The sequence below is a fragment of the Microplitis demolitor genome, chromosome 8, assembly GCF_026212275.2.
Source record: "Microplitis demolitor isolate Queensland-Clemson2020A chromosome 8, iyMicDemo2.1a, whole genome shotgun sequence".
NCBI classification, from domain to species: Eukaryota; Metazoa; Arthropoda; class Insecta; order Hymenoptera; family Braconidae; genus Microplitis; species Microplitis demolitor.
Window position 1 is genome coordinate 18,469,390 of NC_068552.1, and position 16,784 is coordinate 18,486,173.

A 16,784-nucleotide genomic window follows, 5' to 3' on the forward strand; every position below is an offset into this window, starting at 1 on the left:
ACGGACTTTTTTTCTTTAAAATTATTTACAACAGTCGCGGCGAAAGGCCCCTAAGAAGAAGGGAGATTTAGATGACTTGAAACAGGAGTTGGATATCGACTTTCATAAAATTAGTATTGAAGAACTTTACCAGAGGTTTCAGACCCATCCAGAAAATGTGAGTGACAAATTTTATTATTTATTAGCTAGTGGATAAGATGACGTCGAGTGACTGCAGTTATTTAATGAGCTGTGGTATGGAATTATTTATTACAGGGGCTGAGCCATGCGAAAGCAAAAGAAAATCTGTTGAGAGACGGTCCCAATTCATTGACGCCACCGCGAACAACTCCGGAATGGGTTAAGTTTTGTAAAAATCTGTTCGGAGGTTTCGCCCTGCTGCTGTGGATCGGTGCATTCCTCTGTTTCGTCGCGTATGGTATCCAAGCGTCGACGAGCGAGGACCCCAATGACGACAATCTTTACCTTGGTATTGTACTCGCTGCTGTTGTAATAGTGACGGGTATATTCTCATACTACCAGGAAAGTAAGTCAAGTAAAATAATGGAGTCGTTCAAAAACATGGTGCCGCAATTTGCGACAGTGCTGAGAGAAGGTGAAAAATTGACACTGAGAGCCGAAGACATTGTGCTTGGTGATGTTGTCGAGGTTAAATTCGGTGACCGTATACCCGCTGACATCAGGATAATCGAGTCACGAGGCTTCAAAGTGGACAACAGTTCGCTGACTGGTGAATCTGAGCCCCAGTCGAGGTCACCGGAGTTCACCAACGAGAATCCACTTGAAACTAAGAATCTTGCGTTCTTCTCAACCAACGCAGTCGAAGGTACAGCGAAGGGTGTAGTGATATGCTGTGGTGACAACACCGTGATGGGCAGGATCGCTGGTCTTGCGTCAGGATTAGACACCGGCGAGACACCAATTGCTAAAGAAATCCACCACTTTATCCATTTGATTACCGGCGTTGCTGTATTCCTCGGTGTGACCTTCTTCCTTATTGCCTTTATCCTTGGATACCACTGGCTTGACGCTGTTATTTTCCTTATTGGTATTATTGTAGCAAACGTACCTGAAGGTCTACTGGCCACTGTTACTGTATGTCTTACACTGACTGCTAAAAGAATGGCCTCCAAAAATTGTTTAGTTAAGAATCTTGAGGCTGTAGAGACACTTGGATCGACGTCGACAATTTGCTCTGACAAGACCGGAACTTTGACCCAAAACCGAATGACTGTTGCCCACATGTGGTTCGACAACCAAATCATCGAAGCCGACACGACAGAGAACCAATCTGGCGTGCAGTACGATCGCACGAGTCCTGGATTTAAGGCTCTAGCCAAGATCGCCACTCTTTGTAATCGAGCTGAATTTAAACCCGGACAGGAGGGCGAGCCCATCCTCCAGCGCGAAGTTAACGGTGATGCCTCTGAAGCTGCCTTGCTTAAATGTATGGAACTCGCACTCGGCGATGTTATGGGGATTCGTAAAAGAAATAAAAAAGTATGCGAAGTACCGTTCAATTCAACAAATAAGTATCAAGTTTCAATTCATGAATCCGATGATCCAAATGACCCGCGTTATTTACTTGTAATGAAGGGTGCGCCTGAGCGAATTCTTGATCGTTGTTCAACTATTTTCATCGGTGGGAAAGAAAAAGTACTCGATGAGGAAATGAAAGAGGCATTTAATAACGCGTATCTTGAACTTGGCGGTCTTGGCGAGCGTGTTCTCGGATTCTGCGACTACGTTCTCCCGTCCGACAAATACCCTGTCGGCTTCAAATTTAACTCTGACGATCCCAATTTCCCAACAGAAAACCTCCGTTTCGTAGGACTTATGTCTATGATTGATCCTCCAAGAGCTGCCGTCCCCGACGCCGTAGCCAAATGCCGATCCGCTGGTATCAAAGTTATCATGGTCACTGGTGACCATCCGATCACTGCCAAAGCCATCGCTAAGTCTGTCGGTATCATTTCTGAAGGTACTCTTCCACTTTTTAATTCAAACCTACTAAACAACGTCCTCATCCCTCTCACTACAAATCATTTCTTTTTTTTTTTCTCTATAATCGCTAATTAATCACTAGGCAACGAGACTATTGAAGACATTGCTCAGCGTTTGAACATCCCCGTGTCCGAAGTGAACCCACGTGAAGCCAAGGCTGCAGTAGTTCACGGTGGTGAGCTCAGAGATCTTGACTCCGACCAGCTGGATGAGATTCTCAGGTATCACACCGAAATTGTGTTCGCTCGTACCTCGCCCCAGCAGAAACTTATTATCGTTGAAGGATGTCAGCGTATGGGTGCTATTGTCGCTGTAACTGGTAAATATTTCTTATCATGTAAATAATAACCCACAACTAATTATCAAATTTTCAATTGTTATTTTCTAGGTGATGGTGTAAATGACTCGCCAGCTTTGAAAAAAGCAGACATTGGTGTTGCTATGGGTATCGCTGGTTCCGACGTATCAAAACAAGCTGCCGACATGATTCTGCTGGACGACAACTTCGCATCAATTGTAACTGGAGTCGAGGAGGGCCGTTTGATTTTCGATAACTTGAAGAAATCTATCGCCTACACCTTGACATCTAACATCCCCGAGATCTCACCTTTCCTTGCATTCATTCTCTGTGATATCCCACTTCCACTTGGAACCGTCACCATTCTCTGCATCGATTTAGGAACTGACATGGTGAGTAATTTAACATCATTCGCTAAAATATCTTCTCTTAAAATTATTACCAAAGACCAATGGAATCGATCGCTCATCTACAAGCTCATTATTCCATAGTAATTACATACTAATAATAAATGACATCATCAATGTCCAGTTGATGCTCGTAACTATAATTATTATTGAAGCAATCGATTCCAGTGTTCTTTACAGTAAATATTTCAGAGTATTCCAAGCCAATGCTATTTATATTTGCTATTGACTCTGGATTATATCAGATACCAGCAATATCACTGGCGTACGAGCATGCTGAGTCGGACATAATGAAGAGGAGTCCACGTAATCCCCTCTTTGACAAACTCGTTAACGACAGGTTTCTTGAATCTATTATTTTATCGCCAGACAGTAGCTGCCCACTTGAATCCTCGACTCTACAACAATGCTCCTGTATTTTATATCTAACGCTAGAAGTATGTTTTATTATGTCACAGGCAATACTCCCAAGTAAAAAAGCTGATGGACAATTCCCATATTTCAAAGACACCAATTTTAATTACAGGGTTAATTTTGCCGTTTTTTTTTAATTTTTTTTCAGTACATAATTAAATATTATTAAAGGTTCATGCTGATGGATAGTTCCAGTTATCAACGGCAGTGCTGTAGCAACAAACTAATAATTTTTTTCTATCCTCAAATCCATTCATCCTACTATCCAACAAAGTCCGACAACTATTACAGTAAATTATTACCCATAAACTTCAAACCACCCATCCTAGTTTTTTTTATTTTTTATTTTTTTTTTTAATTCATCAACTCATGAAAATCATAAATGTCATGATTTAAATTTTTATTTATTATTACGTTGCCATTAGATAAATTATGTTTAAATTTTATTATAATTATTTTTGTTTTGTTATTTTTTTTTTTCAAATTTTTTTTTCTCAATTATATTGTTGACGATTTCTCATTAAGCTTGTTGATAATATGACGTCAGGTACCCGCCATTTCGTTAGCCTACGAGCAGGCAGAGAGCGATATTATGAAGCGACAACCACGAAACCCCTTCACTGACAAGCTAGTTAATGAAAGGTAACACATCAACAACATCTCCAATCTTCAAACAAAGATACATACAACCGAGTTTGAGCACTTGTTAAACAGTTATTAACGTCAAGTACTCATTTATTATTCAACTAAGTTATTCCTTAAATATTTAAACTCGGCTTATCTGCCTTTTATCATTTTTAATTATTTATATGCTTTTAATTAACTTTAATTACTTGAACATATACATTTTTTATGTTATTTCATTAATAATTGATGTACCTGAAGATCGAAACGTTTTCACGCAACGAAAACGGAAAAAATTCATATAATTTGACTTTAAAAATGATCTAAGAAGTAGTTTCAGAAATTGAAATCCAGTGGATTTTTATTTTTCATTTCGTTTTTTTGTTTCCGTTCCGGGAAAAAACGTTCCGATCTTCAGGCACAGAATAATTTATTTAAAATCTATATATTTTTTTTCAAAATTAATATTTGACGAGTAATAATTGTTTATAGTCCAGCTCGAAGTATCTTTTTATTCTTCTTATTATCGCAATTGGGTACCTTCACAACTTACTAAAACTTTACTTCTTCAATTCTAACATCACTTGATCGTCTGTTACGTTTGACTTTAGGTTGTCATTAATTCAATACCAAAATAATAATTGGTAAAAAACTTTAGTATGAACCCGTCGGAATTTACTATTGGGAATTTTTGAGAACATGCTCTAATATTATTTTCTTACAACTTTTTTTTCTCCCTCATATCATCTGATACTGGTCTTACTGATAATGTAATTATTATTATATTTGTTGGTGTATAATTACTGAAAAAATAAGTATGTGAAGTGTAAGGTTGCAGAGCGATAACTCTTGGCTGCTAAAAAATATTTTTCATCTTTATTTATTTATATTATTATTATTATCATCATTATTATTATTATTATTATTATTATTATTATTATTATTATTATTATTATTATTATGATTAATATTATTTTTATGATTACAATTATTATTATTATCACTTATTTTTATTTCTATATTTATCACTTCATGTGTGTCATGTTTCTCAATTAAAAAAAAAACTATTACTACTTTTTAATCGTAACTCTTCCATTTTATGACTATGAGCTCTCAATTTCGATTTAAATTAACAATAAATTCAAATTATTTATAAATCAATTAAGATAACAAATAATAATAAATGCAATAAAAATTTTATCGAAATTGAAAACTGGAATGACTATTTTTCTAATCATTATTAAAAAGTAATATCATTAAAATAAAGGGGGGGTCAATTATTAAAAGGTAAGCCGTCACATTATTAAAATTTTTTCTAAAGCACATGTCTTATTAAATTATTATACCTTTCAAAATTATTTTATCACACTTATACTCTCATATATTTTTTAAATTTAAATCTTCACAAATTTAAAAAAAATAAATAATGATATCTCATTAAAAAAAAATGAAGTAATTGAATTACAAAAAAGGGATATGTCACTGCGTCTCCAGCATGTTCATTCATCAGCATATCGCATCTCTTATCTGTTCCTCATGTCTATTATAAACCTTAAACAACAACGACAGTATCTTTTTTAAAATCACCCTCCTTTATTTAAAATCACTATATTACTATCACTATATTAATATTTTCAATTATTCCTTCTCAATCCTGCCTGCCTATATAAACTTTATATATAAGCCTCCAGCCAAATTCTTTTTTGTTGCTACTTGCCTTGCTATTTATCAGAATATTTGAATATAAATTTATTTAACTGCGTATTAATTTCTACCAAAAAAAAGTGTTTTAACTATAAACCGTGAAATTGTTGATTATTCATATTCCCACATAGAAAATTTATCAACAATTTCACCTCTGAAACTTGAATAATTATCGTAGTTAATGAGTATATTGTTGTTATTAGTTAGAAAGTTATAGATCTGAGTTTTATATATTCTTCCGTCTATTATTGTTTTCTTTCTAATTATTAAAATAGTAAAATGTCTAATGATGTTATTTTTATCATATATATTTATATCTAAATATTTTTTTAGACAGACAAGTTATTAAAATCCAATACACCAACAATAACAACAGAAATATATATATATATATATATATATATATATATATATATATATATATATATATATATATATATATATATATATATTTAAAATACACAAGTTAATTTATTTTAAAAATTACTCTCGCAGCTGCTGCTAAAATTATTAATAATTAATTTTATTCTATGACATTTATATTCCATCTAAGATTGCCACTATTTTTATTATTTATTATTATTATTTATTTTCTTTTTATTATTATTTTATTTATTCACTACTAGGCACCTTTTACATTTAACCAACAAGGACATATGGATGTTCCACTTAATTTATCTGCTGGCGATAAAAAAAAACTTTTTTTATATTTCTTTTATTAATATTTATAATACTAACATCTACAAAGCGTTGCCTTATATTATCACCTGTCTTAATTTTTTTCTATGTGGCATATATATTACTAGAACTAGGAAGAAGGATCGACAAGGCTTCACTGGGCGGATTACTTCTAATGGATTGCCACGAAGATACTGTCCGAATAAAAAAAAAATAATAATAATAATTAAAGACGAAAAAAAATTAAAAAAATAAATTAATTATCATTTATTTTTGAATTATTTTAATTAAGGAGGACAGTCTTTTCGATTACCAACAAACGCTTGCGCATTCGCCATTGCATCGATAATTTCTTTTCTTTATTTATCTCTATAAAATTCTTTAAGAACCAAACTCGAATCACGTGTAGTTACAAAATTTTACTTTAGTCTTTAATACAACTTTTTCACGCGATATCGATAATATAAATGTATATAAACTATCATATATTAATATGATTCGAGAATGGTTAGCGCTTGTGAATTTAAGAGCTGAAATAAATCTCATTTTGCTGTACTTAAAACTTAAATTATTAAGTACAGCAACATTAGGATTTTATTTAATAATAGGGTCGTTAGGATATAAAATGTACAGGTTTCCTGGCTGAAGATGCTCATGATACGGCTGCTAATCTTTAATTTCTTTTATTTAAATATTTATTCCTATTTTTTTATTATTATTATTATATTTTTTATTATTATTATTATTATTATTATTATTATTATTATGATTATATTAAATTAGAAAGACTGTAGAACCTCACGGTTTATTACAGTTTTCCTAATCCTAATCCTTCGGTGGTATTTCATACTAAACGCACGGCGTAAAGTCGTCGCCTTTTAAAGAGCTTCTATTCTTTGACAGGATGATTGTTTGAGCTAAATGACGATTGTATGGCTACCACTGTCGGTCTCACACGAAAAAAAGAAAACAGAAAAATTACAGTTTCAAGTGGTAGCGCGGCGCTTCGAATGAAAAACCAAAAAAATTACAATTTCCCAGAAAAACTTGAACATTTTACTGAAAATTATGTCAAAGCTTGGACTGTAAAACAATGCTGACAATTGTATTTAACAAAATTATTATTTGAAACTAATTTTCACAGAATTTTTAAAAATGTTTTGAGTTTTTAATTTGAAGCGCCGCGTTATTATTTGAAACTGTGATTTTTTTTTCTTTTTTCCGCGTATTATTATATTTATTATTATTATTATTATATAATTTATTCGTTATTCAGTATATAAATTAATGAATGATAATAATACACTTAAGAACTTTCTATCACACACTTGCTTATTAATGGGGTGGATGGCAGGTGCCGGCCATCTCGTTAGCGTACGAGGCACCGGAGTCGGACATTATGAAACGCCAGCCACGCGACCCTTACAGAGACAATTTAGTCAACCGAAGGTGGGTGTCTTTGTTAAACCCACCAGAAAGGCATTTAGAAGCCATAATGTTTTTTTTTGTGCACTAATTCATAAAATTGCTGATATATTACATGGTTTAAAGTTACAACCGAAAATATATATACATCATTCAGCATGATTTCAAACTTGAAACTCAAATTCCACATACATTTATTTTCACCTTAGACTTTCAGATACATATATTTCAATTGTCTAAGATACATTTTTTATTATATTATGCACTGACTGGTTAAAGGAATACCATTAAGCCAAAAGGATTTTGATCACGGTGCATAATATACCGTCGAAAATATCAAGCAATTTTTTACATTTGTTTTAAAACTGTGTGTACACTTGGGATTGCTTAGTTTGTTCATTTGTTACGAACAATAGACTAAAAAATAAACAATACTTGGTATTTAAAAAAAAAAATTCATCATTTATTTTCCAAGTGTTTTTATATATCAACATTTATTTTCATATTTCGTGATGTAAAATTTGAATTCTGATCAATACTTCAAAAATAAATTTATTGAAAAAGTTTCAAATTTGTAAAATACCTGATAAATATATAGAGATATTTTACATATTTTTATAGACGTCAAAATTTTTCCAATTAACAAAAAAAAATATTTTATCCTGAGTAGAAAATTAAATTACACATTTTTGACAAAATAATTTTTAAAATTTTTTCTTAACAATTACCGATATATTTAAATTTAATTAAAAGATTTTCTTCTGAAAACATAAACGTCAGTTTTTGGCAATTCATAATTTTGAACAACTCATCTATTCAAATAAAATTCCATGACTTTGAAAACAAATGTACATAAGAACACTGAGTAATTATTGATGAATTTTTATTTTTACACTGAAAAACATAAATCATTGAAACAAACATTCATAAACAAAAAATTCACATTGTTATATTTTTTTAATTAGATTATTAGTTAGATGACAGCACGGCACAATTGCCACTTAGGGTGTTAGTGTCAGGAATGCTGAATGGCCTTTTTAGTCTTATTAGAACATCACAGCTAATCGATGCATATAAATTACTATCATTTATATTATTACATCTACTTATATTTTAATTCACAAATATTTAATTTTTTTTTAAATTATTTACATAATTAGCAATCACATTAGCGGTCTCAGACTGGAGTCTGAAATAATTGAGGACGAAACCAAAAAAAAATAAATAAAAAAAAAAAAACGTGATTTCTATCATACTAATTAACAAGTATTTTAATTTATTTAAAAACTTTCCTTTAACTCGAATTTTTATTTAAACTTTTATTTCCGCCACTCTATTTAATTTATCAAAGCACTTTAGTTTAAACACAGTATTTTGAATGAGAGTTAATTATAAAAACAATTAGAAATCGCTAGTTCTTTAATGCATGAGTAAAATTCACGCTCATTAGCCCTGCTATCATTTTCCATAAGATTTTTTCTTTTCATCAGCTTAATGTATCATGCTTATGTAATTAACTCATTTACACTAAGGCCTGTTGCTTAAAACGGTTGGTAAGTAATTGCATGTGGATTTTAACTAATGAAATATAAACTATTCTCAGCTTAAATAACAAGTCTACCGGCTTAAATAATGTCTATATGAGTTAGAGCTCATCTGCAACTAAACACCGCGATTTAGAAACGAATTAGAGTAAAAAGTTATCCCAACGAAAAAAAAATATGCTAGAGAATAACCTTTAGCCTCGTTGGAATCGCTAGATGCTACTGTAAAATAACATTTTTTTTAGTTTTCTTGTCAAGGTAAGAGACTCAGTCCTCGATCAGGGAACTAGTTTCCGATCACTCAGGTATTTGTGTGCTTATATTTATTAAATATTGACATACAAATACCTGAGTGATCGGTACCAGTTCCCCTATTGGGTACTAGGTCTCTTTCCTCATTAATCCAAGCGGGACTAAGTATTTTCTTTGTCATCCAGGCTTATTTCAATGGCGTACGGACAAATTGGTATGATCCAAGCAGCTGCTGGATTCTTCGTGTACTTCGTGATCATGGCTGAGAATGGTTTCCTTCCAAGAGATCTCTTTGGTATCAGAAAAATGTGGGATTCAAAGGCCATCAATGATTTGAAAGACAGCTATGGTCAAGAATGGGTAAATATTTTTTTTTTTTTTTTTATTTACTAGCAATCTTGAGTTCTTGTGCGACTGCCCTTATAAATGATGATAAAATTGTATAACATTAAAATAATTATTTATTACAGACATACAAAGATCGTAAAGCACTCGAGTTTACCTGTCACACAGCTTTCTTTGTATCAATTGTAATTGTGCAGTGGGCTGATTTAATTGTTTGTAAGACACGTAGAAACTCAATTGTTCATCAAGGAATGAGAAACTGGGCCCTTAATTTCGGAATAGTCTTCGAGACAGCACTTGCTGCTTTCCTCAGTTACACACCCGGTATGGACAAAGGTCTTCGTATGTACCCACTCAAGTAAGTACTTGACAAAGAACAATTTTCTGATGCAGTAAAAAATAAATGACCGGTACTAATTGTGATGAAAATTTATTTAAGGTTCGTGTGGTGGTTACCAGCAATTCCGTTCATGTTGGCCATCTTCATTTACGATGAAACGAGACGATTCTACCTCCGCCGGAACCCAGGAGGATGGCTGGAGCAAGAAACTTACTATTAAACGGTCATGTACAGCGAGACGCATACCCACGCGGAAACACGTAATAATAATAAAAATAAAATAAATAATAATAATATTAATAATAATAATAATAACAATAAAAATAATAATAAAACAAGATCTAAATCACTCACATACATACAACACATGTTAAACACACGGGGCGTGCTACTAAATCGATCTGTACTGTCGCGATGGAGGCTGGAGATGTGCTTCGTTTGCGAGATCTCATGGCTTTAGGATCACTCGCAGCGATAACGAGACCGGAAATGAGTGGTACGAACATACAAGATTATAATTATTATAACTCAATCGCCATCAACATCACCATCATCAACAACAACAACTACAACTACAAATACTAAACACTTTGAAGAATCCAACGAGCCGAGTATGGACGGTTCGTCGAATTCGTCAACCCGGCACGCTCCGACGACTAGTTACTTACACGTGATAAGAATCTCTTAGGAATTTTGAAACCAGAGGATGTGCGCCGTCTTGATCTTGAGATTGTTCATAGAGCCATATAAAAAATTTATAAATATATATAGTAATATAATATTTAATAAATAACAAAGCACTGGTGGATTTAATAACACAATAAATACAGAACGTGGAAATGAGTCACTGCCCTTAATTCGAAATGCTCGAATGAGTTCCGACATTGAATAATAAATCTGTATTATGAATGGGCAAATGCCGGGGATTGAGATAATGAAGCGTGCATCCAGCCGGAAAGATATTCAAATAATCGACCAATATAAATCTATACATATATATGTATATGTATATATGTATGTATATATATATATATATATATATATATATATATATATATATATATATATATATATATATGTATAAAACAAATAGTGTGAGTATATGATGAGCTTTCACGTGATCAAGAAACAAAGTCGGGTTTGACGGGCCTAAAAAATAATTAAAAAAAAACAGTAGATCGTAGAATGAGTTAAAAAAATTAAAAAATTAATTGAACAATAATGGATAAGCGGGGTAAGCTGACCGTGATATGTTATAATAAAAAATAAATTAATAATTGAAACATGGATCGAAACTGCGTATGTTAAAACTCGCGATAACATTTAACTCAGCTCGTGAGCATGTTTCAATTAAAATAAATATTCAAAATTCAATCAAGTATACAACGTTAAATTTGATCATTATGAAAAATAAATATTAATTTTTAAAAATAATAAATAATATATTTATTATTATTATTATTGATAAAAATAAAAATGAAAAAAAAAAAAAAAAAAAAAACAAAATGCGGCTACCGCAAATAAAGATATATATAATAATTATTGATTATTATTATTATTAACTATTAAATCTAGATGTCTTGTGATATCAGGGAATCTAATAGACCTGTTAATTAGCGATTTATTATTTTCAAAAATCATAAATAAATAATAAAAAATAATAATGTACCTTAGAATTGGCATGCTTTAAGATTTAAAAGTAAAAATATTTAAAAAAATACACGGATGAATAGACAATTTATTATATAATTGCTAAAGTGAAAGATAATAAATATAAAAAGCTCGCAGGATATTTATAAATGTCTCGACACCAAATTATCTCAACATTAAACTCAATAAATAAATTATTTACGAGGTTTAATTAAGACATCAGTACGCTAGATTGGCACGCCCTAGTTTTGAAAAATTATTTATTTATTTTTAAAATCATTATGTTTACCGGAAGAAGAAAATTCATTCAGCAGAGCAGATTATCAGTGGTATCGAGCGTCGTCAGGTTAAATTACCACCAGCAACATCATTCAGATTGCGTCACGTTATTATTCTATTTAAATAAAAATTCAAAATAAAAACCATCATTACTTTTATTGAAGAACGAAGAGAAGAGGGTCGACAACAAACAGCGATTTTAAAAATACAATAGCATTAAAACAAACAAAATCTAATCCATCGATGCGCGTGCTCGTTGATAAGCCATCAGTATAATTATAATAAAAAAATTGTAATAATAAAAAAATAAAAGTTAAACAACCATTGACTTATAAGTTTATCAAGTAGTTAAAGTGAGATAAGGGGGTAGATTCTTCATCAGTCTGGGCTTCATTATACCCATGAGAAACGGCAAACAGAGTTTTCAGTGTGAGATAGAGTTAGAACACGGCAAAGGTGAATAAAAAATTTAAAAAAAAAATAAACAATAATAGTACACGCGAAGATGTAGATGTAGGTTATTACAGTACCAAAAGTAAAGAGAAAATAATTAAAAATTTATTAAAATTAAAAGCTAGCAGGTGAATGGAAGTAATGCATTCTCATGTAGGTTAAAAAAAAACTAAATAATACCCAAGTAAATATATAAATATAACGCATTCATTCTTCTAGGTTTTTGTTTTTATTTTATAGTTAAATGAAACGCAAAGCGAGACAGCTCGCTTTTGAAATAAATTACCCCGGTACGCCGAACGCCCTGTTATCAGCCGACGGCATGTCTTATCAAAAAGAAATATATAAATGTATAAATAATAAAGTTATTAAAATAAAAGTTTAAATAAATGCGAGCCCTTTACACAAAGTGACTTAAATACCTGGTACGCGCGACCCTCTCGCTCAAAGTAAAAAAGAAAGATTTTGAATTTAAAAATATAAATAATTAGGCGAGATATTTATTATGAATAATAACGGTTATTAAATAAAAACGCGACTGCTGTATTATGATTATTAAAAGGTGATGAGAAGATGCACCCCGGCAGTTCGGTCCCGAATAAATGCCCAAAGTGTTCATAATTGAGAGCCATAAGTACACTACCATTATTTTTAAAAATCATAATATTATACGTTACGTTATTACACGACACTGTCACTTCACATGCATACTAATCATACTATTTAAATATATATTAAAAAAAAAAAATATAAAAAAAAAAAAAAAAAAAAGAACATTACACACAAAGAGCACAATCAACACTGATAAAATTGCGTAATGTATCTAAAGTTGCAAGAGTATGGAACGCGTTTTTAATATTACTCGCATACAAATGGCTTTCGGTGACTGTTTTTTTTTTTTTTTTTTTTTTTTTTTTTTTTTTTTTTTTAATTATTTTATCCCCTCGTTATTATTAAAATTGTATCGATAAAATGTTAATTACCGCTAGGAATGACGCAGACTTTATGACATTTCCATATGTTATTATCGTTATTAAAAATTTGTCTTGAGGACTGCGTGAATTTCCCGCCGCGTAATTTCGATTTATTTCTTTATTTAATAAAAAAAAAATAAAATAAAATAAAAAGTATTTATTAATTATTACTACTATTACTATGACTAGTAAATTTAAAAATACTAATGTGTTTTAAAAAATAAAAAAAACGGCCCGAAAGTTAAGCCGTTAAATTTTAACGGGGTTGAGATTTATTGAAGATTTGTTCTTGTTGATGCGTGGGGTATGTTAGTGATCAACAAATAAAAATCATACGTGCCGTAATAACGCGATTTAATTATTATTATTATTTTAATTATTATAATTATTATTATTATTGATTATTATTATGCGGCACGGATGAAACGACTCACTGTACGATTCATTAATCGATAAATAATCGTGAGAATGTGATTAATAAATTTAACGATTTAAAATAAATTGATGAATAAATAATAATGATGTTGAAACGGTGGTCAACAGGGTGTTCCGTGCCGGGGAGACGTAGGAGCCCATTGAAAAATTGATTAAAAAAAAAGATAAAAAAAAAAAAAAATGCTTTGCCGTCGTGCGCCGCCTCACTTTAGGTTAATAATTTAAATATTAACGATAATATAATAATTATGATAATACAATACATGTTATTATAATAAGATATTACTAGATGTAATTATTATATATGAATTAGTCTAGATCGTGTTGTTGAAGAAAAAGTATGTATAAGATAACTAAAAAAAATTACAAAAAGAAATGGAATGAGCAAGATATAAAATAGAAAAATATTTAAAAATAATTATTATTATAATGAAATAAATAAAAAAAAAAATTAACACAATATAAAGGATTAAGATTCGGTCTGACCATAAATCCGCGGCGGAATGAGTGGATACGAGTTTCGATTCATTTGTAGAATTTATATAATTCTATTGCTACTTTATTTATTTTTTTCATCGGTAAAATTAACGAATTTAAATTTGTCATTTTAAATATATAAATTTATATAAATTTTTTTAACGCAATTCCTTTTTAAATTATGTCACATGTGAAAAAAATTCAAAGTGTGAGCGAATAATAATTATGTATAATTGTGAATTTGCAAGAATCTAGTGTGCTTGATATTGATATTTTATTGACTTTAAATATATAATTAAAACATTAATTTTTTTCTTAAATATAATTGCATAATTGAAGGGATGATAAGAAAAGTATAAATGAGTAAATTTTTAATTTTAATGTCAGTTGTATATTTTTTGTTTTTAAAAAAATTATACTCTTTAAAAAAGTCACTAACTAATTGTTTAAATTCACTTTACTCTTTTCTTTCCCAATGTCCCTTTAATTATCGATAAAAAAATTAACAATCATTAATTCATTATTTTCTTCAGTTATACTCGACGTTATAATTCCGAAGAAGATAAAATAACATATTTAAATGGGTATGTCATTTGTATCAACTCAGTCCGCGCGCGCGATTAAAATATTGAATGATTAATATGATAAAAAAATAATAATAAATAAATTGAATAATGTTTTATTAATATTGTAAATATTTTAAATAAATAGACGACGGACATAAAATTTATGCGTGATTGTGGACCCACTGGGGTCGGTTTTTGATCCAATCGATAGACCGACTCTTGTATTATTATTACGACGGGTCCTTTGCTCTTTTTGCGTTTGTTTTTGTTTCGCTTTACACGTGTATGTACATCACTATACTTACACAATACAAATAATATGTCAATGAACGTTAGTATTAAAGAAGCCAACACTAATGAGCTTTATTAATTGGCCAACAAAATGCCCAACAATCACTCGGCGAGCCCACTTTAAATAATAATACCGATAAACATTTAACACTAATCAAAAATAAATAAAGTTATAACACGTATATATATATATATATATATATATATATATATATATATGTATAACCGAAATTAATAACGTGAGATAGAGAAACTCGTACACAAAAAAATACACGCGATGATTGAAATAAAAAAACACACACACATGCTCACCGCTCTACTTTATATCTGTAATACCTTTTTCTGATTGACAATTCCTTTCGTATGATTAATTAATAAGTTTTGTTTTCACTCATGAAATATATTAAGGAGAAAAAAAAAATGAATAAAAAATAATAAAAAAAAATAAAATAAAAAAAAAAAAAACGAAAGACATTGTCCAACCCAAGTGTCATTACTTTTGATGTTAAATAAAAAATACATAATTAATAAAAAGTTGTGATTCCTGTTGTACTAAATTTGACCTTATTTTCATTAAATTGTAACTCTTGATTTATTTATATTATTTTAGTTTTGTTCTATTTTATTCTTTTATATATATTTTTGTTTAACATTATCGAGCGTTATATTTAGTTTTAAAAATAATATTTTCATTTTAAATTATTTGTATGTGCGATATAATATTTTTTCTATTATATTTATTAGATTAATATATAATGGTAAATGAATATTAATAAAATAATAATTATAATATTATCAGATCCATTTCTTTTTACAATATTATAAAAATAAGATTTCAAATATTTGCTAATTTTAATTTATGGAACAAAATAAATAAGTATTCAATTATTCATAGATAAATAATACGTTATTTTATTTATTTTATTTATTTATTTATTTATTTATTTATTTATTATTTCTATAAATACCCTAAGCCCTACACTTTAATTAATTTCTTCACAATAGCATTAATTTTTTTTTTATGATATTATATAATCGTAATAGAATAGAAACTCTGGCTTTGGTCCTTCGAGCCACTTATCTCAGACAAATCAAGATGATTACGCATTATTTTTTTTTACCAAGAGAAAATTGTAAGGAATAACGTGGACTCCTTCAATTTTTCAAATTATGATCCAAAATATCACATAAATGTGAAAATAATGAAATAAAATTGAAATAAAATGAAGTAAATTTGAAAAAAATGAATTTTCGCGGGACAAGATTTTATGGAAGCTGGAAAACGGATAATTTTTTTGATTTTATGTACTTTGGACTCGATTGAAATTTTCAAATAATTTAATTAATAAATATTTAAGACATTTGCAGTTTTTTTTCCTCCAAAGTTGATAGATTTTTATTTGAATTTGAAAAAGTACTGACAGGTAATTATATTTTAATATTTTTTACTGGAATTTAAAGATTATAGTTTCAAAATCGTTAGAAATTAATCATCTATTTAAAATTCCAAAAAAATAAATTATTAAATTTTGTAAAATTAATTTAGCTCTCGTATGATTTAAATTTTTCCCGCCATTTTCTTATTTTGTGTCACGTGATAATTGTCGTGATTTAATTTTTTTTT

At 29.7% G+C, this 16,784-nt stretch overlaps 1 protein-coding gene across 8 annotated transcripts in view; it reads left to right on the forward strand.

The window, feature by feature from the left end:
- LOC103572337 (sodium/potassium-transporting ATPase subunit alpha) overlaps positions 1 to 12,292 on the forward strand; it is a 30,448-nt gene extending 18,156 nt beyond the window's left edge. For 5 of the 8 annotated variants that reach the window (XM_008550885.2, XM_008550889.2, XM_008550887.2 and 2 more), the window contains 8 exons: positions 35 to 157; positions 256 to 1,981; positions 2,087 to 2,323; positions 2,393 to 2,694; positions 3,671 to 3,765; positions 9,536 to 9,710; positions 9,821 to 10,053; positions 10,135 to 12,292. In XM_008550885.2, coding sequence (XP_008549107.1) covers positions 35 to 157; positions 256 to 1,981; positions 2,087 to 2,323; positions 2,393 to 2,694; positions 3,671 to 3,765; positions 9,536 to 9,710; positions 9,821 to 10,053; positions 10,135 to 10,255 — 3,012 coding nt within the window. In that variant the 3' untranslated portion in view covers positions 10,256 to 12,292. Of the gene's footprint in view, positions 1 to 34; positions 158 to 255; positions 1,982 to 2,086; positions 2,324 to 2,392; positions 2,695 to 2,954; positions 3,050 to 3,670; positions 3,766 to 7,483; positions 7,579 to 9,535; positions 9,711 to 9,820; positions 10,054 to 10,134 lie in introns of all 8 variants that reach the window. The other 3 variants (XM_053741502.1, XM_014443093.2, XM_008550886.2) reach the window with 3 other exon arrangements.
- Positions 12,293 to 16,784: the final 4,492 nt, after the last annotated feature.